This window comes from Pseudochaenichthys georgianus, chromosome 4 (assembly GCF_902827115.2).
Source record: "Pseudochaenichthys georgianus chromosome 4, fPseGeo1.2, whole genome shotgun sequence".
Taxonomy (NCBI): domain Eukaryota; kingdom Metazoa; phylum Chordata; class Actinopteri; order Perciformes; family Channichthyidae; genus Pseudochaenichthys; species Pseudochaenichthys georgianus.
Genome location: NC_047506.1, coordinates 16,682,142 through 16,707,287, shown reverse-complemented (window position 1 = coordinate 16,707,287; position 25,146 = coordinate 16,682,142). Strand labels below are relative to the sequence as shown.

The window sequence follows — 25,146 nt, the reverse complement described above, 5'->3', positions numbered from 1 at the left end:
CTGCTGTGTGGACGTACTGACTTGGCACTTGAGTGGCAGTGTATGGGATGATGCAATAGGGCCATGTAGTGGCTGATGGTGCAACTATGCAAAAAAAAAACAATGCCTATACAAGAAAACACCTTTTGAATAGCTGTCCACTGTAGTGACCTCTATGCATGAAAGGGTTAATTAAAATGAACTATAATTATTTTTAATGCAATTAATAAAATGTAGTTCATTTATTTTATTTAGTGGTCTAAGATTAGCACATTTCCTCCCCTGAAGAAAAGGTTAGGTATGTTTTTCAAATGTTGAGGTCAAGGTTTAGAAACATGTAAGTGATGCAGTTGCAGTGAAACACACAGGAGTCTATCATTCTATTTATTCCATTCTATACTCAAAAGCAGCAGTGACATGCATTGCAACAGTCCTGAAGCTAAACGGCATGCTGTCCTGTTCAGGTATCCTGGTTATTTGATGGAGCCGGTTCTGCAGTGGTGCGCTGGTAGGCGCAGAGCTGGAACACACCTGGAAGACACCAAACAGCAGAAGGAGTTAAGTCTAAGTTTCCACTGACCCAACAAATGTGCAATAATGGAATGCTTTAGATTATATTATTGCTGACAAGGATTGTAGTCCCAACAGTTAACTCCCAGTTAACATTATTACAAAACATTAAGAATAACTTCACACAGTATACCTGCTGTAAAAGCCAAAATGATGGCCACCCAGGCAATGAAGTAAGACCAGGCAAAACGCCAGTCCAAGAAGCGTTTGCCAAAGAACGTGACGGTCACTCCGGTGTAGATCGCCAAAGCCAGCAGAGCGAGAAAACCTTTAAAAATGGGAGGTAAAGTTAAGAATGCACAATATTGCAAAAAATATCTCAGAAACGTTTAATGCAGGGAAAACGGAAACCAGATAAACATGTTTTGGCACTGACTGTTGATTTCACTTATTGTGTGTGTGTTACCTGACAGGACCAGGGCGATGCCCCCCGTGCGGACCCTCCGGTTCTTGGTGCCGTTAGTGAAGGCGCTAAGGCCCAGCACCACACCGGCGAAGCAGCTCAGCACCGCCAGCAGCATGAAGGCCCGGGTGGCATCCCAGAAGGCTGGACACAAACAAGACCAAGGACCACGCACACATCAACACACAAACACTAAGGCCTGGATTTTACAGAAATACAGATTTCCTCTGCAGTACTGTGCAGTTGGGAATTTTACACTATAAGACCATCTGGATGTATTATGTAGAATTCTCGTCTGCTTTAATATGCTCTTCTTCTCTTTTAAAACATTTGTTTAAATAATTTAATTGTGTAGATAATTGTGTTGTTCTGATTACAAATGATTAACATTCTGAACAAGACAATTCCTCTGCTATTCAAATGTTATCATTATGCGTTTGTGAAAGGCTGTCATACCATTCATTTGAATTGTAAAGTCCAATGAGCTTCTTAAAGATACAGTATGTGTAAATGTGTGGCAACAATTATTTTTCAGATCTGAGTTGAAGGAACATACTTTGCAAAATGCAGCAAGTCCAGTTGTCTGTGGCTAAGAGCTGAGTTTTAAATGTAATTGAAATAACTTTATCCCTATTAACATTCTGATATTTCCTCAGAAACTCCTGATTGGTCCATATCATACTTGTTGTCTTGTTTGAAGGCCTCTGAAGTACTCACCCACAGTTATGGTGTGGGCATGGCATTTGTGGTTGATGCAGAACCTCCAAAGTCCCTGATTAGCAGAACTACCCGAGTACCGATACTGCATCCAGAAATCAGTTGCCGTAGAAACAATGAGGAGCACAAGGGCAGCTAAACCGCAGAGCGTGCCCCCTCCCGCTAAAGTATACAGCATCGTGGAGAAGCCAGAGGAAGCGCTGTCCTCCTAAACATTCAGCAACTGTTCAGGGAGGACAGGGCAGAACATGCTCATTATATAAACACCACACTCAAAGATTTACTCATGGACGCCCTTCATGCCAAATATATTCATTATACATCATTATACAGTATAGCTGGTCAAGTTTCCATGACAATTTTGGAAAACAACGTATTACATTTCCTGGATGTGCAACAGACCGAAATCATCTGTCATGGGATGTGTCCATGATAGCTCTACTGACCTGCTGCCTCTCTTTTCCTATCTGAATCAAGTGCATTTATGTGTATGTCGTTTCAGACAGAGATGGAAGAACAAAGTACTCAGATCTTGTACTTGAGTAAAAGTAGAAGTACCAGAGTGTAAGAATACTCTGTTACAAGTACAATTCCTGCATTCAAAGGGTCAATCAAGTGAAAGTAGAAAAGTATTAGCGTCAACATATACTTAAAGTACCATAAGTAAAAGTACTCATTACGCAAATTGGTCCATTTCAGAATAATGTGAATGTATTCAAGGTGTCCCTAAAGTATTTTTTAACAGTTGTTTATATTATACATTGTTAATCCAAGTCTGTAAAGTAAGGTACAAGATACATTTACTGGAATAAAAGTACACAATTTAGCTCTGAATTATAGTGGAGTAGAAGTACAAAGTATAGCATAAAATGGAAATACTCAAGAACAAGTATCTCAAGTTGTACTTGAGTACAGGACTTGAGTAAATGTACTTAGTAACTCTGGTTTCAGAGCAGACAGAATATATTGATTACACTCCAAAACTAAATGTACAGAAAGAAACCTATTATTTAAAACAGTTAAAAAACAATAGCGAGACTGCTTTTGGAATTACCATAAAATACAAAAGTCAAAGATTTGACGGTAACATTTCAATCATACATGCCTGCACGTTAGAAAAGAGAGTGAGTCATTATTCAGTGTCGCGTGCAAATTGTTCACAGCCAGCAAAGCACTTGACCCACGGCGCTGTGTAACAAAAAGCGTGCCGATCAGGCAGTTCAGAGCATTGTTCACCACTAATTCCCCCAATGCACCACAAACTAATCTTCCAACACTGAGCAACTGAACTGTCAGCAGTGTGGCTCTCTGTCACACAGCCAGCAAACCAATACACTGATCCTCAACCCCGTAATCCTCAATGCTGCTCTTGGAAAAACCCAAATACCTACATCAAATCCAAATAAAACGTACAAATCTCAATTTCAAATGTGTCAAACTATGTTGTTCTTGTAAGGAAACATGAACAGACCAGGCATAGTTATTTAGATTTTCCCTAGACGTGCTGTTCGTCTCCAAATGTCCTTTCTCTCTTTGGTCTCTGTAGATCCGCTTGTTCTGCAAATCAGTTTCTCAGTTGTTGATTTGCCTTTGAAACCCTGAAAGTAACTTGAACACCTGGATGTACAGAAGAAAAAAAAACAGATTCAAGTTTTGCTTTGATACCTCTGGGTTGGCCGGTGTCTCTCCAGGGTAGCTGGCTGTGACTGTGTGCCTATCCTTTTTAAGCCCTGTACCCCTGGCTTTCATTGTCCAGCTCACAAAAGGGGGAATGATCCAGAGCAGAATGTGAGGGACGCTAAATCCCTGCTAGCGCTCTTCCCTGCAGTTACCTCTTGCACTTTGTCTTTCCCTATGTGTCGTCCATGACTTCTTCTCATTCCCCTCATCTTTAAATGTTTTCTGCAAAGGAATTGATACATTGGCTGGTCCCAATCCCCACAGTTTACAGAACAGGCATTCACAGTCCTTCTACGCATACAAACACATGCAATTACCAGGAGCAGAACATATGTTTGTGTGTGTGTGTGTGTGTGTGTGTGTGTGTGTGTGTGTGTAAGTCAGTAAAATGTAATTCAAATGTGTGCCCTCTATTTGGCCAAAATGCATACAAACAACAGGAGGTCTTATGACACTTTATGTCTTTATTCCATCAGGTAATTTACACCTCCAAAGTGTAACTTAAAAATACCTTTATTTATTTAGCAAGAACAAAATGTGTTATTAGACAGCCACTGTCTGATGTTTTTGTACAGTTTGAATCCCATTGACCACCATTTCATCATTTGTGCACACATTGTTTCTAACTGCACAGGTTTTACTTTTAAGTGACACTGGACATGCCTTTGTGAGCCACAGATAAGGAACAATATAAAGCATGATAGCCTTTTCTCTCACATCGATCTGGTGTCTGCATAGGTGCTCAATAAAAGTGAATATAAAGTTGAAGATGTGTGTGGATTTGTCATTTCATATTGTGCAGTCCAGCAGCATTCATCTCTTCATATTGCTAACTTTTTTTTTTGTATTTTTTTGGGCAACAACTGCATATCACCTCAATTTGAATGTGATCCGAGGAGTTGATCAGTGGTTACAGTATTACCACTTCCACTCTTATTTCTCCTCCTCAAATCACTTTTTAATAATGCATGAAGCTTTGTAATGACTGAACATCGCATTTGTAGGCATAAAAAACAGGTTTCTAAAATGTCACAACCAACATTTACTTATTTCCATGTTGCAATTTATCTATTTAAGTTACAAATGAGTAGCCACTGATGTTACAAACTTGAACATACTGTATAGCTCTAATTACTGTTTTCCCTTTTTAATAAGTGCGCAAAACTGCCAATGAGTGATCATTTTCTACATTATAGTGACATTACAATATTTGACAGATGACAAGCCTTATGACAAAATAAATAAATAAATCTCTCAATCAATCCAATTCACACGTCAAAAATATCTACAAATGTCACAAAAAGGCACATTATGATATGCATAACCAACCGTGGCTTTTCTTTCCACAACATGAAGAGTCCAGCTTACTGCCTCCTACAGAAACTAGAGACAGCGAACGCTTCATGGTTCACCAAACGCTCCTTCCCTTCTGAAGTAACATTCATGTTTTGTACCAAGTACGGACTTATGCTGAATAAAATGTAGTTTAGTATTGTGAAAAAATAAAACAAATCTAACTTGCAGGTGTGCTTGCAGTGAAATGACTCATGCCTTTCAATACAGGCATTATCAGTCATCTTTATATTCTAACTTTATCCACGCACACACACAATTGAACACACACACACACACACACACACACAATTGAACACACACACCCACACACACACACACACACATCACACACCACACCACACACACACACACACACACACACACACACACACACACACACACACACACACACACACACACAACACACACACACACACACACACCCACACACACACACACACCACACACACACACACACCACACACACACACACAGCATTTATTGATCCCTCACTGGGATGTGATTACTCTTGTGCTTCCTGCTGTTGCCCACCAGTGTTCCTCCAGTGAACGGCTCAGGGGCCGGGGGGCCCAGAGCACGACAGTTCGATCTGCAGAGGAGGAGAGGAAGGTCCGGTCGTGGGGGTGCCACCTACACTGAATCACCTTGTCCCAGTGCTCGCCTGCCACCGTCTGAGGAAGGGGCTTGGTTAGGTCACCTGGGTACGAGAAAGAAGTGGCAAACAGTGGGTTCAAACACCAGAATGTTGTTTTCAATTGGCATGGTAGCAAAAGGATCAGATATATGGGTGTAAAAGTGTGTAACTCTTTTAAAAGTAAGTGGAAATTACAATATTTCTCATGACTTCATAAAAATCCGAAACACCAACTGACCCCCTACCAACCCCAACGGTCCCCCAGGCTATGGAATTCCCTCCCCCAGATCTCTGTGATTCCGAGTCCCTCACATTCTTCTAGTCCTGCCTCAAAACTCATCTCTTCTCCTCTGTCTACTAATAGACCCATTAATCCATGCCTTTTGATTGTCCTCCGTTTGTCCTTGTCGGTTTGAACCCAAACCTCCCTTATATTGTTTAATGACTTTGAGTGCCAGAAAAGCGCTATAAAAATGTAATTTATTATTTATTATTTATTATACGGCAGACAACCGTTTTTAAGTAAATAATGGGCAAGTTTTACCTTTTCAAATTGGTTTATATGATCAGAAGTGACTCATTTTTTTTCATTCCGAAGTCTACTTGTCACACACCAGACATTGAGTTTATTTCCCACCCCGTGCAGACAGCTACCTTGAAGGTCGCTGATGATGACTTTGTTGTCATAGGAGCCGGTGAGGAGATGGTGGGCTCCGGGGGAGAAGCGCACTGAGCGGATGTCGCTGCTGTGCGGCCGGATACGTCTGGACCTATGCGGCCTCCTCTGATGTCGTACAGCATGCAGGTGCTGTCCTCCTGACCTGTGGCAAGCAGGCGCGCGCTGGGGTCCACCGCCACCGTGGCAACGGCACTTCCTGTGAGAGACAGAGAAAAAATGGACTGCTTACTTTTTGTTTTTCCTTAAAAATATTTAAACTCTAAAACTCTGAACTGGGGATTTGTTTATCTCATTGAGCCTCTACTGCTACTAATTTTTTTTATTTTTAAATGGGACAACTAACTTGGTCTAATCTAAAGTGTCTATTTTAAAAGAATTTCAGAATTTGCATTTTATTTATTTATGTACTTCATTACCAAGGTTATTTAATTATAACCAATTTTGCCTTGGGGTTTGGTGCATACAATAAACATATCATATCACATCCTTACACACTGTATTTATAATATCCTGCTTTATATTTTGTTACTGTACATTTGTATTTTAACATGTATATTTTCTACTTTTTTTAATGCTATTTTATTTCTATTTGAGATGTTTACATTTTGGATTGTTTATTTCTTATCTTTTAATTTCTCTAATGTACAAATGCCTTGTCTTGTTATGCTGCTGCAATGAAAACATTTCCCAAATTGGGATGAATAAAGTACTTCTTATGTCTTATCTTATCAAGAGGAAATCTAAAATACAGGCAAAGAACAGCAATATTTAAAAAGATACTATAAAATACTATGAGAAATCGGTAAAATATAAGCTGTGCAGTTTAATAAGGACATAAGTGTGAAGCTGTGCTGTGTTCCAGAAATCTTCACGAAGCATTAGTGCCCTCCTGTGGGTGAACTGTGGTACCACACCAACCTGCAGCAGTCAGGTGAAAGTAGTTTGGACTCACCTGAGCCGTGCAGAGTTGTTCCCACCACCCGCACACAGCTGGGCACCCGCAGGTCCCAGAAGCGCACCGTCTTGTCCTGAGAGCCAGAGGCGATCATCCACCCGCCCCACGTGTACAGAGTCAGAATGTGACCTGGTCAGACAAAAAGGGGAGGTGTTAAATAATTAACATTTTCAAGGATTCAAGGCTTTTATTGTCATTCGTACATAGCTACAGTGTAGTTATGACAATCTTAGGTCACAGGCTCCTCCAACAGTGCAACACAATAAAACAGATAACAGTGCAAGTAAATAAAATAAAATATAATATAAATAGTGCAGAATAGTCTATATACCTGGTAATATACAATATAAGTAATTGGAATATTGATATATATAAGTTGCAAACAGTTGAATGTTATGGTGTTTAACAGTCTTGGATTTTATACCGTTACCTTGTTTTACCAAGTCTTTTGTGTTTACAAGATAAACAAGATAGTGTTCATTTGTTTATTATGATGCAGATACTGTTTATGCATATGATCAACCTTGTCTACAAACTGATTTATTAAATGTCCTGGAGGAGCTGTTGCTAAGGTACCAGTGTGTCCGCTGAGGGCGTGCAGGCCCTGTCCCCTCTGACAGTCGGTGGTGTAGATGTTGCAATCTCCGGCCCCGGCACTGATCAAGATGGATCCTCCGCTCTCGGGCCCCTCCATGAAGGCCAGGTCCCTGATGGTGCCGTCATGCATGCTGAACTCCAGGTCCGGGCCTTAATCAGAGGAGAGCCAAGGGTGAAAACAGTATCATCATCTCAATATCCTTAGAGAGAGAAATAACTTGCCTAAGGTATTCTTCCTGAAATTGTATTTTACATTCTCATCGGTATATCATCCATCATTAAAACATAGGTCTTTAGGTTAAAGTTAAGTTGCTGTGAAAATGGACACAACTCATTAGCTACACCCCAAACATGACCTGATACCTGTGGCATTGCAGCTGTCTGCATTGAAAGGCAGGACTTTGACAAATTTATCATTGGACCCAGTGGCCAGCAGCTGTCCGCAGTGGCTCCAGGCGACACAGTAGATGGAACCCTTGTGGTGTTTGTTCCTCCTGAAGCGCACCGCCGGCTGCTTGACTGCACCAGAAGCACTACTGGAGCCAAGAAGACAAGACAGATACACTAAGGAAGGTGCGAAGGCAGGCATTCTAACATCTTATATAGTAATAACACATATGAAATACAGCAGAGACCAATGAAGCATTATCAGTTTCTCTGGTTTTACTATTTATAGGTATGCACTTGAGTCAAATGTATATAATGCAAATGTATTTCACTCTATAAACTACTGACAACAATTCTCTGTGTTGGAATTCAAAAGACACTGGAATGGAATGGCTGCCATACATGTAGAGACTGAGATTTAAGAACAATTTGGAGTTGTCAGTCGAAGAATAACTTTCTTATGTGTGAACCTAAACCAATTTTCTCCAATGTGTCTATTTTTTGTCAAAAACATTCAAAACAAATTAAAGACAAAACAGGAATTTAGCAATTTCTCCATTGTGCTTTCTAGGTCATAACCAACACACAATGCCCAAATCCCCTGTGTACTTGAATGCACATTACATTGATATCCATGCTGTAGGTTAAGTCAAAACACTTTTTGGCTTGTTAGGTTTACTTTCTATAAACACTCTTCAGTAATATAATTTAGCATGTAAATAATCTATCATGTACTCAAATGTAATAGTTTGATCTGTAGGTTCCAGTAGAGGCTCCTCCTACCTGGGGGAGAGTGTTTCTGGGTAGGCACAGACTCTGAGGGTTTTAGAGTTGGAGCCGACGGCATAGAGCGCTCCGGAGGGATGGAAGGCCACGGCGCGCACCGCCTGGGTGTCCTCCAGCTGGTTCACCCTCACAAACTGCGCTTTGGACTTCCCCGGCTGCACAGGATCACAACAGATGATCTTTTGAACAATGATCACATAAACATCAGCATAGATTTTTTAAACGCAAATTCTCTCCGGGTTAACCTTTAGGATACAGCTCCAACAGATATTTGGTATAGCATTAAAGGTGGGGTAGGCTATTTTGGAGAAACCAGCTCGAGTGCGCTAGAATTTGAAAATACACAGCCGGAAGAAATCTGCCACTTCCTTACAGAGCCCCTCCTCCAACAAACACGAACGCGCACATGACCAATGAGGGCACGAGATAAGTTTGTGCACAGATGGAAGGCTGACAGGCAGGTAGGCCATCCAGTTATTTTAGCCGGGCCGGCTAAAATGATTGGTCGTGCTTTTTACAGTACTACGGCTTCCACAGATGAATTTTTGTATGGATTTTTTGTCAAAGCACTTCAGATATTCATTGCTATCGGGATGTTGAGAGCATTCCATGGAATATAACAAAAAGTGTATCTCGAGCCGGTTTCTCAAACTTACCTACCCCACCTTTAACTTTACAGTTTGGAACAATGTACCTACCTATACTACAATAACTATGATAATAATATACAAGTAATCCTTGAGCAGTTCACCTCTTGTGAATTACGTGTTGCAGAGCAGCCAGAATCATCTTGCACTGCCCCTCTGATCTTCTCAGCACTGAAATGAAAATGCACACACACATGCAGTCAAAAAGGTAGATTTATTCAACACTAGTACAAATTAATGATTTTGACAGGAAAAAAATGACATTATGAAAATGCAAACCAAATATGACGCTAGCTCTTACCTCTGACTGGTAGGGACGGGGGACTCTCCGAGGGAGGGCAAGCTGTGGCCCCCGGTTCTTAGAGGGGTGCTGCTGACCCTCCCACCTGGCTTGTTTGTTGGCGGCCCAGTGTCTGGGGTGTGCTGGGCAGCGGTGCTTTGGGGGCTGGAAGTGTTTTCTGTCAGTCCGTTCCACTGCGTCAGCACCTCATCTGCTCTGTGGTCAATCCCCACATTCATCTCCTCCAACTTCTGAATGGATCTGAGCAAAAACACAATCTCACTGAAGTTGTGTTTCATTCATTAAATCACTGATGTTGACTCTTTTAAGGTGACTTGCTCACCTGCTGAGGAAGGTCTCAGTGAGGTTGTTTTGGGCAATGTCCTGCGGCTTCACCCCTCCCTCCAGTAGCATCTGTTGGTAAAGTTGTCTCTGATGCTGCTTCTGCTCCAGATGCTGCTGCACTCGGAGACGCTGCCGGTGATACTCCTGGATGTGCTCTGAGGACTCGGGATGCTGGACAAACACACATCCACACAGCGAGGGGAAAATTAACTTATACCGTGGGGCTTGTTTTTGCAGAAGATGTCGAAAGAACTCTCTAGCAACTTCCACTGAGCAGGTTATTATCGCCTATCAATATTCTTTGCTTCAATGCTTGGCAGTTCTCATTGCCACAACACACACCAGATTATAATAGACCAACTCCCGAGAGCCCCTACTGACAACTCTTCAACTCCCAAGGCCTCGTCCTCCATCATCCATCCCATAAAAGGTTTTCAAGGACCTCAACACCACACCACACAACCACACACACACACACACACACACACACACCACACACACACACACACACACACACACACACACACACACACACACACACACACACACACACCACACACACACACCACACACACACACACACACACACACACACCACACACACACACACACACACACACACACACACACCACACACACACACACCACACACACACACACACACACACACACACACACACAACACACACACACTGGGATGGGATCTGGGATGCATAAAGATGAACGATGATGGACAGCGGGACATCTCGGGTGTGAACCCCCCCCCCCCCCCCCAATCAAACCAGGTGATCTGCCTCCGGTGTCCATGACCTCCACTCTCTTCACTGGGACAGGGTCGGACCCCGTGGACAGAGGTGGGGGGAAATTGGGGAAGGATTTATGAGGCAGTGAATACAAGGTGGTTCAGGGGGAATGTATTCTAAATCTCTAAAATATGGAGTAATGACCGTGGAGGGGAGACAGACTTAACATCTTACTCTGACCAGACAGACAACCATGGCTTTTTACAGTCTTCATATAAGTCATGAAACCAATTCAGCCTGAGCAACCAACAGTGATAGACACTCCACAACTCAAGAAAAGATTGGGCTTTACATTGCTCTGAAGGTTCATATGAACCAGAACTAGTCTCAACATATACAACAAGTTACTGTTTAGGGTTTGGCTTTCTTATTACCTCATCTGTGTCCGTGCTGCAGGGGGGGCCGCCATCTTTTCCGGGGGTCAGAGGTGTGCGAGTTGTTTTGGGTCCATCCAGCCCTTGTGGTTGCTTCCTATAGACAGGAAACAAATGGAAATGTAAAGTGAACTTAAGGAAAATAAAATAAAGTAAGTAGAACAAATAAAATCACAGTCTCTGTATATTTAACTTGAGAATACACCATATGTAGCGAAAGGAAAGAAATTGAATGATTGCTATTCGTTTTGCAAAGTCTTATGACCAAGTCATATGCCAATGCCAGAGCACTTCAATACAATTAGACATGCTACATTTATTTTACTAAAATAATTATGTTTTAATGTTAATGTTATTATGCAGATTTGATTAAATGTAATCATGGCATAAATTGCATTACATACTGCAAGACAAATTCCTGGAAAGGATGAGCGATCTCACTTTTGAACCAGTTGAGAACATTATTGTTTCCAGCAGGTGGAGCCATAACCTAACAACATCCAACAGTGAGACAGACTGCTCAGTTTAAGGAGTTCCCTCAACTCATTTATTACATCCCTGTGTCCTGCATTACTTTACTTTTTACTTATTTGCATTTCGCTTGTAGAGAAAATATGTCAGCTCACCTTTACTTTTAATACTTTTATGGACTTTACACAAGTTTTTCCTAATTTCCTATGAGACCCTACTGAATCAACTTTCAAATGAGTAACATTAGTTTCTATATGTTTTCCATTAAATGCTTTAGATTATATTTGATCCATCGGCTCTCAGCTGATTCAATATAATTAAAGCTAGCTACATAAACTGTATCACTGATATTGGACAACCTGAGTTTTGGAAATCCATGGTTAAGTATGTAAAACAAAAGTATCATCTGCTAATAAATCAGTTTATATACATACAGTTGTGAAAGTGATTGAGGGAAAGTAGCAATAATCAGAGCAAAACATGTGATGGGATACTTTTAGAAGACAATAAAGTGTGTTATCTCGACAGGGGAAAAGTTGTTTTGCAGTGATACAGGCTCATAGTTTTGCAAATGAAAAGGGACGGTATGTATTGACACGTATTGTGCAGTGCTGCAGACATTTGTGGTACTGAACTTCAGCCATCTGTTTGTCCTAGAACATAACTAACACAAAACACATTGCTCACAGGTGTGCTCATGCTGACCCTTACTTCTCAGGTGAATCGTCCTGCTGATGCAGATTATTCTCCACTAAACTCTGACTCAGGGCCGACTTCATGCTGGCCTCCATGCCTCTCTTGTCCTGGGCAGCCAGGCCGTGGGACAGGCCGTCCAGAGCTGGGTTGAGGGACCTGGACATGTAGGTGTCTGCTGAATGTGGCCTCTGGCTAAAGGGGGAGGTCGGGCAGGGGGACAGGCGGTTGATCAATGGAGTGAGCAGGTCAGCGTGGCCCGCCTTGCTGGGCTTCACCAGGCGGTCCACGTGGATGTTGAGGGTCTTCTGCTGGAAGGCGCAGGAGAAGGCCCCCGGAGAGACGTTCTGCAGCCAGGAGAGCAGGGACAGGTCCAGCTCATCACAGCCATTCCCACAGAGCAGATCCACACCGAGCAACACCTCCCCCTCTGTGATCGCCTCACCAGTGGCTTTACTCTGAAAATAGAAGCAGAGGACTTTTCGTTGAGTTTTTGTGTATGACTTTCAAATCTTTTTGCCGCTGCTTTTAATTGATATATTCATATGTCACACTGCACTGTAACTTTTATTCATGTACATTTGCTTTCATGTTGTATTATCTTTGCTTTCAAATTAGTGTTTATAAATGCCATTTTATAATATGTTTCTGAATGCTCTTAATGTCTTTCATTTTTGTAAAGCACTTTGAATTGCCTTGTGCTGAAAGGTGCTGTATAAATAAACTTTCCTTGCCTATGACGATTTTGAAACATGAAAGGAATGTTTTGTAATGTTTTATAACAGCTTCTTTTATTTGCATATTGACAGACTAGTTAATGTGCCATTTCATTTGTGTTTTACGACAGCTGTATTTGTCTGCCTGTATTGTTTTGTGTTGTTCATGCTGCCCTCGTGGCCTGGTCGCTCTTGAAAAAGAGATTCTAATCTCAATGAGACTCTTACCTGGTTAAATAAAGGATATATATATATAAATAATCAGATCTGACATGTTGGAAAACTTGAAAAGTCAATTTAATAGGTTTAGCGAGGTAGCATTAGGTTTGAGCCTTTTAACATCTAATGAATGTTACCCAATTAATTTCCAGAGTGTCACATTACCTGACAGAACTCCACACAGCACTCGTACAGAATCCCTTTGATGAGCAGCTGGAAGAGACGGTTCCCGCTCGCCCTGAAGCCTGCCTCGCTCAGCTTCCTGTCGGCGGGGATGAACTCAGCCACCATAGCACAGGCTTCTTCGAAACAGTGGACCCGTGCCGTGCTGGGGTTCCAGTCTTTGAACTCTGCGTGGTGGGTGAGGCGTGGCAGGGTGAGGAGGAGACAAAGCTTGCTGTAGTCGTCTTTGGTCGGACAGAACTCCTCCAGACTGTGAAGACACTTGACTGTCGCTTGCATGGTAAGCTCCAGCTGAAGTAGACGTACAATTCAAAAAGGAAATGTGAGTAAGTGGCTGTAAGATGCTCTTTTGCTTCATAGTCACACAGCTGTGTCAAATCCATTCAATCACACTCACACCAGTGGATCTAATGAGACTTTTTTCAAATTGTCAATAATCATACTTGGTTCCTTATTTCATATTCACGCACATTTTGAGGGTCTTCAGCAGCAGACATGGCGTTATTTACACACAGAGCTTCTAGAAACTTCTGCTTCAGTATAATGTAGCGGAACCTGAAAACACAAATCTCAGTATTAAAAAAATTACTTTGTATGACATGAATTCAATAACTCCAATTGGACATTTCCTAGGCTGGATTGTTGTTGATAAATCTGTCAATGAACTAGGATGATTTGTGCTGAGTGTTTGGTGGTTAGAAATAAATAGAGGCCATCAGGAAATGACATGATCATGCCACTGCAGTACTGAGAATCACCTAATTTAGGTCCCTAGGCTACCAGTGGTCTGCTTAACTCGTAAGTCTACACTCAGTCACTTTTGAAGGGAAACATTATCACAACTCCACACAAAATGCACAAGCTACAAGCATCCTACAGCTCTACCTCCAAGAGTTTCAGGTAGGTCTCCTCCTCATAATGTGATAGAATAAATACAAAATAATCTGCATGTCATGTTAGAATAATTCACCTTTTCTTGTCAAACTTGTCCATTCCTTCCAGAGGTTGAATGAACTGCATCACCTCCTCCCACTGGCCGTCCAGAATGAGTTGTCTGTTGAAAGCAGCACATTAACAATTGAGGATTGTTCCCATCAAAGTGCAGCCAACCACAGTGACAGAACCAACCCAGATCTTAAAAATACAGCACTGCCAGATAAAACTAAAAAGTCTAATTTTCCCTTTAAGGACACGAGAATCATCCGTTATCCAACACACAGGTCTGCTGTACAGTCGTACCTGAGGAAGAGCATGTCGTCAGAGTAGAGTCCATTGATGATGCCGCTCTCCTTCTCTAAGGCCAGCATGCTGATGTGGAGCTTCCTGGAGTTCAGGAAGTCCAGCATCAGCTTGATCACCTCCGCCTCCTTGATGGCGATTGTCTCCTCTGCCGTCATGGTTACAGATATTTGGTCTCAGCTTACCCAGCTGGATGAAATACACAGAGAGAGAAGAGGAGATGCTGACAATGTTGCATCAATAAAGAAAGAACCGTTAATGGTTCATAAACAGTACATTATCTAATTAAACCCTAATAGATGGATTGAAATGAATTGGTGAAATCTCAGTTTTAAATTGTTAGTTGTTTAGTCATGTGATATCTTTTTCAATTGTTCAGGAATCTCAGTTTATAAATATCATGCAATCTGTTAAATGGCCATATGTTTTAAATGTTCTGTCAAACGGTGTAAAACGAAAAACACAAGCTAGGTATTGGACTTAAGAAAAAGTGTAGGCAAGTTAATTAGTGACCAAACAATAACTGTTCTGATATGAGTCACTTATTATACATCATTTCATGTGTGTGTGAAACAAAAGAGAGTGCCCTGACAGGTTAATAGTTTGAAATCAATGTTAATGATTTAAACACTGACAAATGGTCATTCTTTATATGACACAAATGCAACCAATTACAATACACTCTTATGGTTTGAACAGCTGGTCAGTAACAACACTAACCTGATGTGTATTTAAAATCAACTCTTCTTAAGGAGCTTCTGATGTCTCTGAGCCTCCAGTTTGTTAAAACGGGATCTTACGGTGATGAGCATTCATTACAATTGTAGTGGCGTGCAGTCCACTAAACATTTAATAACAATAATTTGCTCTGAACGTAAGAGTATCTTCAATGCACTATAAGGTGGGGCTGTAAATAGTTAATTACAGAAACATCACAGAGGCAGCTAGACAAAAACATGATGCATCTTCATAATGCATGATCCTCTTGCCCTGTAAGAGCAATCAGAGGCTAAGAGAGCAGCGATGCCCCAGAGGTGTGTGTGCGTGTGTGCGCGCGCGTGTGTGTGGGAGACTGCCGGTGACACCGCCCTGTTCCTCCCTAAACACAGAAACAACATCCAGCTCTGTGCATGTGATAGTAGGTCTGCGGCCCAAACCTGACAGCCTCAGCACTTCGGCTCTCACACGCACTTGTTTACCTGAGTATGACACCACATAGCGCACACACCAACACCTGTGACCAGCATGCAGCACAACAAGAGCTAATGTCATACATTTCCACTCTAATGTGCAGAAGTTCGCGCATGGCTACACCGGACCGTGCAGGCTAACACGCCGTCTTGGATCCGTGCCAGCTCCTCACCTGTCAGGCTGCGCCAATAACACGCCGCATTAAAGCCGCTCCAAACCGTCTGCAGTCTCCAATGGTACAGTATGTCCGAAGAAGGAAACAGGAATTGGGTGTTTGAATGTTGAAATCGCGGTCAGCGTCTCCAAAAGGTCCCTTCTTCCCTCTCTCTTGTACACAGCTCGCGGTTGCCATGCGGACGCAGCCGCAAACCACCAATCAACTGTAGTGATGACGCCCTGCAGTCAAACAACACGGCGATACAAATAATAGTACACCTTACAAAAAGTTGTTTAGGCTTGTATTAAGCTCATTCTAATTGTGGCTTACAAGACACCTAATATACTAAATAAAAATTAATTACAACCTACGCAGCGTATTTAGTTTTTATGACATGGGGAATTCTACCGAATTAGTACAAAGTGTGGTCCCACAACAAGAAAGACTATTTAACAAAACCATTAAGTATTCAGACATAGATATTATTTACTAAGAACATGTTATGGTCTATTTAAACACAAGGCATTACATTAGATAGTGATAAGCTTAATATATACAAACACATCATTTATAGGGTAGCCTATTGGGAAATAGCTGTCCCCAACCCTGACATCTACATTTCAATTTCTGTAAATAACATTTAAAACGTTTTTATTTTTATTTTATTCAATGGTGTATTTAGAATACCTTTATGATTCAATTCAAACAGAAGTTGGAATATTTAGATTTATTGTGGGTATAATTTTTTAATAAAAAAACTATACTCAAAAAATCATGTCCCCAGTTTTCATGTCACTACCATAGGTCACTACCGAAACACAAGGGGTTTTAATCCAATGGCTGAGCCTGGTTTTTAGCCACACCCCTGCATTTTTGACTAGGCAGTGAAACTCAATCCCTGTCCCTCATGGCTGAATGGCAAGTATATATCCCATACTTTTGATATAAATCTGTTCCAAAATCTGAAAATCGGCATTAAGAATGGTCACTACCAAAACATATGGTTACGTTTCGGTAATTAACACGATCATTTCGGTAGTGACGAAATGGAATGGTAAGCAAATCCCACCATTTTGAAAAAATGTGTTTTTAAAGTCGGAAAATCAGTGTGTTACTTTAAAGGTCTCTTATTATACTATTGTTATATATTATAGTCTCAGATATATAAAAAAAATGTCTATGAAGTGTTTTGCTCAAAATACCAAACAGATCATGCATTCCTCATTCCCCTCTATTTCAGCCTGTTACTAAAGTGCTGATTCTGGGTCAGTAGCTTCAAACATTCACACTTCAACATAAGGCATGTTATAAGTTAAGATTAAGCAATAAGGTTGAGGGAATATGATACAACCTTGAGAAAAAAATACTGTGGTCACTACCGAAAAATAAAATAAAGTATATTGAGTTATCAACTAAAATGATATACTGATTGGTTTAATGTTCAATTTCAACAATCATCAACTCGGGAATCAATATGATCAGTATTATGCATTTTACAAAGAAAGTTTGCATTATGATGTTTATGAATTATATAAATTGAACTTTGAAATTTGATTAAAAATTCACTTTTATTAATTTAATTGTGAAAACCCTCAGGAAATATTTGTTAAAATACTATTTAGAGAAGGGAAGGTAAAACAATATTAACAAGTTAATATAATACTTTTTTGTTTTAGTTTTGGGAAAAAAACATACAACATTTCAAAACATTTCCAACCTGACATTGGTCCAATTCGGTATATGGCCCATATACATTCGAGCCCTCGCACTTCTATTGACCTAAACAATTAGAAAAAGCATTTTCGGTGTGCTAAACCTTTATATATAGGCCTACAGTCTATGTGCTAAACTTACTCAAATTATTAATGTGTCTTATGTGGCGATCATAACTGATGTGTCATGAATTGATAGCATTTGAGTAATAGGTGTGTCCTATTCGTCCCATTTAGTCATACAGTGATATGAAATGAAAGTTATTGAAAAAATCCAAGAGTTTCAGTTAAAAACTTTTTTTTAATATAAAATAGGAAAAATGCACTTAAATCATATAGGCTACAAATAGTGAGTCTCCTACTCGTCTACTTTAGTTATATAATGCTGCAATGGATTCAGAGTCACTGGGCCATATGATATGGAAGCTATTGAAAAAAAACAAGACTTCAATTTTGAGAATGCCTTACATTTGATACTGTAGCCCGAGAACGGAAGTGCTGATGTATTGTTTTTGCAAAATGTCTACTGTAATTTTTTTTTAACAACTTAAATAACAAATTAAATCCCAAACGTCCTAAAAGTAACCCATAGAAATAATATAAATCCTCCCTTGTTTGATTTTACAATTAAAACCATATAAATGCTGAGACCATGCTTAGTTTTATTGAATGCCAAAAAAGGACAAAAACTAAGCAAAAATTCCACTTCAATTTCAGCAAAAAGTTGAATGACAGCACAGCGTCTGACAAACAAACAAATTCATCCTAGTAAATTGGTACACTTTCAAAGGAACATACTGTACAATATCATTACAGTTTAAATAACCATTCATCCTGGCCTTAAACAGCCATAAGCAGGTGGACAGAGCTTCTGTGGATAAATCCTTCGATTAAACAACAGGGAAACACTCTGTAATAGATTACATTTTCAATGACATGTACATGCTCTGTTTTGGTCATAATATCCCTTCAGTCATAAACAAAGCACCCTGTCAGCAGATTCCATTTTTCCATACCCGTATGCAGCAACAAGGATCTCACTTATTCTGCCTTTGCTAATTTAATCTTTGAAATCTAATAAAATGACTATATCTGGCCATTTTAGGACATGTTACATGTATGCAACATAGACAATCACCTAATGCGTAGTTTGGGTCAACACACATTTCTGAATTTAGAGCAAACATGAATAAAGGTGTTGAAAAGGACAATCGTAATAAAAGTTTGACCATGTTCATTAATCAGGCAAACATTGCTGTGATGTCTTTTTCTTTTAATAACAGAGCAATTGATTTCTTTTTGTGAATTTGAAAATGTAAATCTTTATTACATTTTGTGTTTGGTGGATACCTTTACCAAAAGTGCCTAAGAGTAACATAAGTGTAGACTTTGTTAGGATAGTTGTGAATCTGAAGAATGTAATAATGTTGAAAACAAAGTAATAGTACATTTTTTATTTGAAATCCTGATATTGCTGTGAAGAGAAAAACCTCTTACTGTAGGTGTCATTATGATCTGACATTGAGTCATATTCCTGATATCAGTGGGTGAAAGTTTAATTGTACAACATAATATACTACAAAGATCCTACACGGTGCATTAGGCAGCATTTCAAAATAGAATATAAATAATACTGAAGAGTTTAATTTGTTCACAAGGTGCTCTGAAACAGCAGCAACGTGATCTCAAACACTGGTTCTCTGCCTTTTGTGGCTGACGCAATGCCAACCCCAAGTGAAAAGCAAGCACTGTCCATCAATTTGACTTGATTGAATACGTCTTGAAGTTACAACTACCACTGTATATTTCGAGAAAGAATAATACAAACATGACAGCATATTTGTATATAAGAAATATACACACATCATACGTTAAATTGTCTGCATGTGTCCCTACACACAGGTTGAGAACCAGTGATCTAAAGTAACTTCCTGCATTGTTTAAAATCACTTTCTTAAAAAGGGGTTTGAAAAAAGCTGAAACCGCTTAGCTTTGTTGAGTTGAGCACACATTAACTGTGTTGCTATTACTAGCTGTATGCAATTCATTTTTTGGCCCTTTGTAGTTTAACGTACCTTAATATACAAACTGTTCAACCTACAGAGATGACAAAAAGTGTTCTTCCAAATACAAAAAAGCCTCTGTATACGCTGTCTCGCAAACACCTCATTGCGCTCACACGCTAAAACAAATGCGTATAAGGCCCCACAACAGGATAATGCACAACATAAATCAATCTGTACATGAATTCAAAACATTCAGTGCTTCGTTAAAATGTCCTGGCATTCATACTGTCTCTTTTTTGACTTTTGGCACATAGGAAAAACAACACTCACACATGCCTTCATAATTAGACTTAAACATGTAAAATCTCTAAAAACACAGCTGTGATAAGCATTTACATCATTCTTAAAAGGTGGCATACATTCCAGCTGTTCATAATCTTTGAGTCCTATCATGTCCAGTCCATAGTAAGTAGTAAAGACAAGGACAGGAATGCAATAAGAGGATAAAACAAACACACATTAATAAGACAAGTATGCATTCATCTAACTGGCATTGCAGGTGCTTGAATCTTCATGGATATTTACAGTGAAGTGCAAATTGAAATGGGTATGTTCCATTTGAGGGAGTAATGGTGAAGTCTGGGGTTTCAAGTTCCATTAGGACTGGACAGGCACTACTTTTTTAGGGGTGGCGGGCTTCTTGGTGTGCCAGAGATGGCTGTGGATGGTGACCGCGTCCACGCTGGCTGACATGGTCTTAGCTGGAATCTGACTGAACTGCTTCTTGTCCGAGTTGTACTTGTAGAGGCCGTCGATCATCTTGCGGGTGATGCTCTTGGGGCCGATACCTGTCAGCTTGTTGATCTCCTCCATCTCGGGGCAGCAAATGTAGAGAGAGCGAAACTGACAGCCGCCATCTCGGAACAAAACCAAGAAGTTGCTGGCCTCGGATTTCTCCATTTCCTGTTAATGTCAGGTGGAAAAGCTCATTAGTTCATGTATACTGAAGGAAAGCAACCCTATATTTGTATGTACATTTCCCTAGGTGGACTAGCCATACAATGTGTTGTATGTCACTGTGATGGAAGAATAGTTAACTTAATATAACTTGATGCATTTGTTTGAATTTGTACTGTTTCCTGGTTATAGAAAAAACCTTAACCCTAAACTTAATTTTCCTCTAAACGTATTTCTCTTTCATCAACAAAATAATCCCAGCCTTTCCTCCTTTGCCGATCAATGTTAAGAAACAGTTCATTATATGTCCTGCAGAATTAAAAGCTTTTTCTTCATTGAGGGGCTTTTATTGTGAAACACCTTTTGTGAGAAGTGTATACTTTTCTTTTATACAAGTACAAAATAGAAATGGAAATAGGCAGAGATAAAAAGGTCCCACGTAACATTTTACTCCACAAAGTTGTATGTGGCGTGCATATTTAGGACACCCCGACCCCTGCAAGTGTAAATAACAATAAATCAAATGCTCCGTGCCGTTACCTCCAGGATCTTGTTCTTTTGGCCCTCATTAACCTTGCCTGCGAGGCAGCAGTGGGCCAGAGCGTTCTGGATGATGTGCTTGTTAGATTTGGCACTGGGCTCCTTGTACAGCTTCGGTCCTGAATGAGAAGAGAGGAGAGAACGTCTAGATGGGACTGTTGTCATGGCAACTACTCTAGCTATGTCCAAAAAAAGATGTTCCCTTCCTATTCTCCTCCTTTTTCTCCTGATAAATCATGTATGAAGATTGCTACTGGTTACATATCCATGTGTTATTAGAGACATTCATGTTTTAGATCTATTGAGCGATACGAGAGGATGACTTAACTTTGGTAAAATAAAAATGACAATATTAAAAAAGCACAACGCTACTTAATCATACTCTTTGTGCCTCTTAACAGATTACCCACACTACCCTGTACGTTCAATATAGCTGCATTGTAAGATCCAAAAAAGTAAAAATATGTTTATGATATTATTTCATATCATTATCTCATGTTAATATTAACTTTAATGTGTTTAAAACATACAATGACATACACATATATACAGTTTAGCTGTTTAGTCTGCTAGTTTTAACATCTTACAACCAATGCTACAGAAGATATGTCCGAAGTTTTCCTACCAGTGTACTCTGCGTTGGATATGACGGAGGAGGTTGTGGATCCGTTCTCCCAGTCCTTTTCTCCATTCCTGCTGCTGGAGCGGCTCGGGGACAGGAAGCCATCTGCAGAGTCTGGCCTAAAGCACACACACGTATACAAGCAGTGTCAGATTACCTTTCTGCATGGTTGCTGAGTATACTGTAGGGAAGGCAGGAGACTACGGTACTACTACACAAGGTGGCATCTCTAAAAACAAATCCTATAGCAGCAGTTGGTGTGATTTTACCTCGCTGTCGACATTATGTTGGTATATATTTATCCTTTACTGTAGAGGGATTTATTTGTACTATTCCAGCCTAACTAGTAGCAAAGCGTGCAAGCACAGGCAGGGAGTGCAGTGATGTGAAGCAGTCTGGTGCAGTCAAGGTCAATCAATTATAGTGCAACACAAGGCATTTACTTGCTCTTTTTCTGGACTGCAACTGCATTTTCTCCAGAGTGTGTTCCATATAATTGGTCTTGAGCTCTGAACCAAACTAAAACATTTACTTTAATGTTTTTATAGGTGTGAAAAAGCCAGAGCGGGAGTGGACATTGGTGAGGAAGGTACAGCAGAAACGTAAGTGAGAAAGACAAGTGATTGTGTGGTGGCGATGCAGCTAAAAGGGCTGAAGTGAATGATGAGGGAATAAGTTGATTTTTATTCAAGTGCTCTATCAATCCATTATAAAACCCAGGGTGTGGAAAGGGTTTTAGTGCAGGATTAGACTCAGGGCAGCGTGAAGAGGCTAAAGGTGTAACCGCTAAGCAGAGACTAACCTTCTCCTTCTCAGTTTAGGAGAGTTCAGATAGAAGAGACCACCAGATGCTAAGCTAGCACTTCTGATGTGTGTGAAACAGCAGGAAAGAAAGTTTTAAAGAAGGAAGATAGAAGAATACAGGAAACATGTTAGTCCTGAGAACTGGAGTTAGTGAAGAGCTTGGCTTTGAAAACACAGAAAAATCAGAACAATCACCTTTACTGCACATGAAGGATGATTACATAATGATGTTTAAAAATGACTACAAAGTCAAATGTTCAGGGCATTGCAGTTCCATATGTCAGCCCTGTATAATTCAGTGAGCATTTACTGTTCCTCCAAAGTTGCTAAGTAACTGTAATTCTTAAATTAGGTAAACCAGATTGACATTTCTAATTATTTCTAATAAAAGCAGGGTGCCAAAGTCCTTTATTTTGTTTTAGGACTGCCGATCTTCATATTCTTGATCAAACAGCAAAGAACAAGCTGGCATGAATGCACATACGTAGGTTTTCACCTAACTGAATGAATCAGAGTTATGAATCCAAACGTATGACATATTTAAAAACAGATCTTCAAAACATCAAGGTTTAAGTTCATGGTAGTAGGGACCAAATGATTACAAATATTTGTCTTGCATTTTATGTGTGTTACATCATCAGCTAGAGTATAGAGTTGTAAAAGCATCTCACCTTGGCAACCTCTTCTCAGAGTGAACACTGTCGCTGTCTCCCAGGTTGAGGGAAGCCAGGGACAAGCTAGAGACTGAAAAGACACGTTGGCGTGAACCTGGATGTGACACAGCATGACACGGTTACACAGACACAATGAGAAACACAACAGCAACACAACAGCAACACAACCAGCCCGCTGTCCACTGGGTTTTCTGCCAAACCCTGTTGCAGAGCAATGCAATCTCAGTGTTATAAAACAAATATACTCTTAATACTCTAACAGCCAGTAATACACACAATATTCACATGGTCATACCCTGTAACACATTACTCTGTATTATTATACAGTATATCATTCATTATTTTATTTGACCCATACAAACTTATAAACATACAATATTATTGCATTGCTCCTTCAGTTTCATTATGTTTAAGCTCAACATGTTCGTCCTACTGTATCATTTTGGGTTTGTTGACTTACAATACAATACAAATTGCCAATAATTTTTTTTTATTTAGTTATGGAAAATAAAAAAATATACATTGGAGATGATTGTGATTAAAACATATTTCTCAAGTGGCTCAAAGCACAGTGGCAGCAGGACACAGATTCGACAGATGGGATGACCACGACCCTCTGAGTGGGGGTCGTCTCCATGGTTACCTGTGGCAGCTCTGACAGGGGTTTTGGGGGAGTCCATGCTTTCGCGATGGATAGACTTTGGACGACCCCGCCTCTGCTTGGCCCCGCCCACTGGTCGAGGTTTGATGACGGTGTCCATGTCCTCCATCAGTTTCAGCTGCTTCCTCCTGAGATACTCCTGTTTGATGAACTCCCTCCTGACCTTCTCTTCCTCCTTCCTCATGCGGTCCTCTTCTGCTTTCAGTCTGCACAGAACGGAGGGATGGGTCAATGCAGAGAAATACTTTCAGGGGTTTTCTGTTAACTATGAGTCAATGATTATTTATGATTCTAAAAAGAAATACAATATCAACCAAGTTATACATTCTACATTTTTCCTTTTATAAAATACATAAAAACCTTTGGCAATGCAGTCACACTTTCTTTACTTTCTGATGAAAACTAACTTGCCTATTCTTTTCTGGACAGTGATAGAGAGATTTATTTACAACCATAAAGGGAAAAGAAAGTAAACAAAGGCAGGAAGTAGACAGGATTGAAAACAGTTTAAAACATTGACACACCAAACTGCCTGTTAAATATTGTTGAGTACAGTGCTGTGCTCTATTCTGAAAATGCGTATGGACTTATTTTCCAGATCAAGTGTCGACATACCGAGCTTCCTCCTTCTTCTGCTCCACCTCAGCCTCCAGCTGCATCTTCCTCTGCTGGCTCTCCTTCTCCCTCCTCATCCTTTTCTCCAACAGTGCAGCCCTCTTCTGAGCCATGTCCTCCTCGGCCACACCATCCGCCTGAGACGTGAAGGAAGCAAAGTCAGTCACTTCACACCATCTACAGTTTTTATAATGAATGATGTAATTCAAACTGTGAAAGCTCGACTCTCCTTTTTGTTATGGGATGAGACTGAGTTGGAAAGATACATTCATCGGTATTCTTATTGAATTTAAATGTGAACCGTTATTATGCAAATGGTTTTTATTCTGTTATTCTTCACGTCATTTGTATAATGTATTGTTCTCAATATAGTCATATTAGGCTGCTAATTAGTACAAATTGATTTCGTTTTCATGTGAACATCCTTCGCTCACCCCCCAGCAGCCACCATCTATTTAACCCTTCTTTACCCACAGCTGTGCCTGAATTATTCA

The 25,146-nt window shown here is 40.3% G+C and overlaps 2 protein-coding genes and 1 pseudogene across 8 annotated transcripts in view; all 3 read right to left on the bottom strand.

The window, feature by feature from the left end:
- Window positions 1–439: 439 nt before the first annotated feature.
- Window positions 440–4,993, bottom strand: lim2.2 (lens intrinsic membrane protein 2.2). Its single transcript, XM_034081501.1, has 5 exons — window positions 3,335–4,993; window positions 1,670–1,892; window positions 956–1,096; window positions 683–817; window positions 440–510 (listed from the first exon to the last, which is right to left on the bottom strand). Exons 2-5 carry the CDS (start codon window positions 1,845–1,847, stop codon window positions 440–442), a joined length of 525 nt encoding a protein of 174 aa, XP_033937392.1. The 5' UTR covers window positions 1,848–1,892; window positions 3,335–4,993.
- Window positions 4,994–5,168: 175 nt separating this feature from the next.
- On the bottom strand, window positions 5,169–16,289 carry LOC117445676 (WD repeat-containing protein 47-like; annotated as a pseudogene).
- Window positions 16,290–18,415: 2,126 nt separating this feature from the next.
- Window positions 18,416–25,146, bottom strand: part of camsap2a (calmodulin regulated spectrin-associated protein family, member 2a) — a 48,633-nt gene continuing 41,902 nt past the window's right edge. For 2 of the 7 annotated variants that reach the window (XM_034081055.2, XM_034081057.2), the window contains 7 exons: window positions 24,653–24,789; window positions 24,020–24,243; window positions 23,374–23,470; window positions 22,701–22,763; window positions 21,902–22,017; window positions 21,277–21,395; window positions 18,416–20,742 (listed from right to left, as the gene is read on the bottom strand). In XM_034081055.2, coding sequence (XP_033936946.1) covers window positions 20,437–20,742; window positions 21,277–21,395; window positions 21,902–22,017; window positions 22,701–22,763; window positions 23,374–23,470; window positions 24,020–24,243; window positions 24,653–24,789 — 1,062 coding nt within the window. In that variant the 3' untranslated portion in view covers window positions 18,416–20,436. The remainder of the gene's footprint in view (window positions 20,743–21,276; window positions 21,396–21,901; window positions 22,018–22,700; window positions 22,764–23,373; window positions 23,471–24,019; window positions 24,244–24,652; window positions 24,790–25,146) is intronic. The other 5 variants (XM_034081059.2, XM_034081061.2, XM_034081058.2 and 2 more) reach the window with 3 other exon arrangements.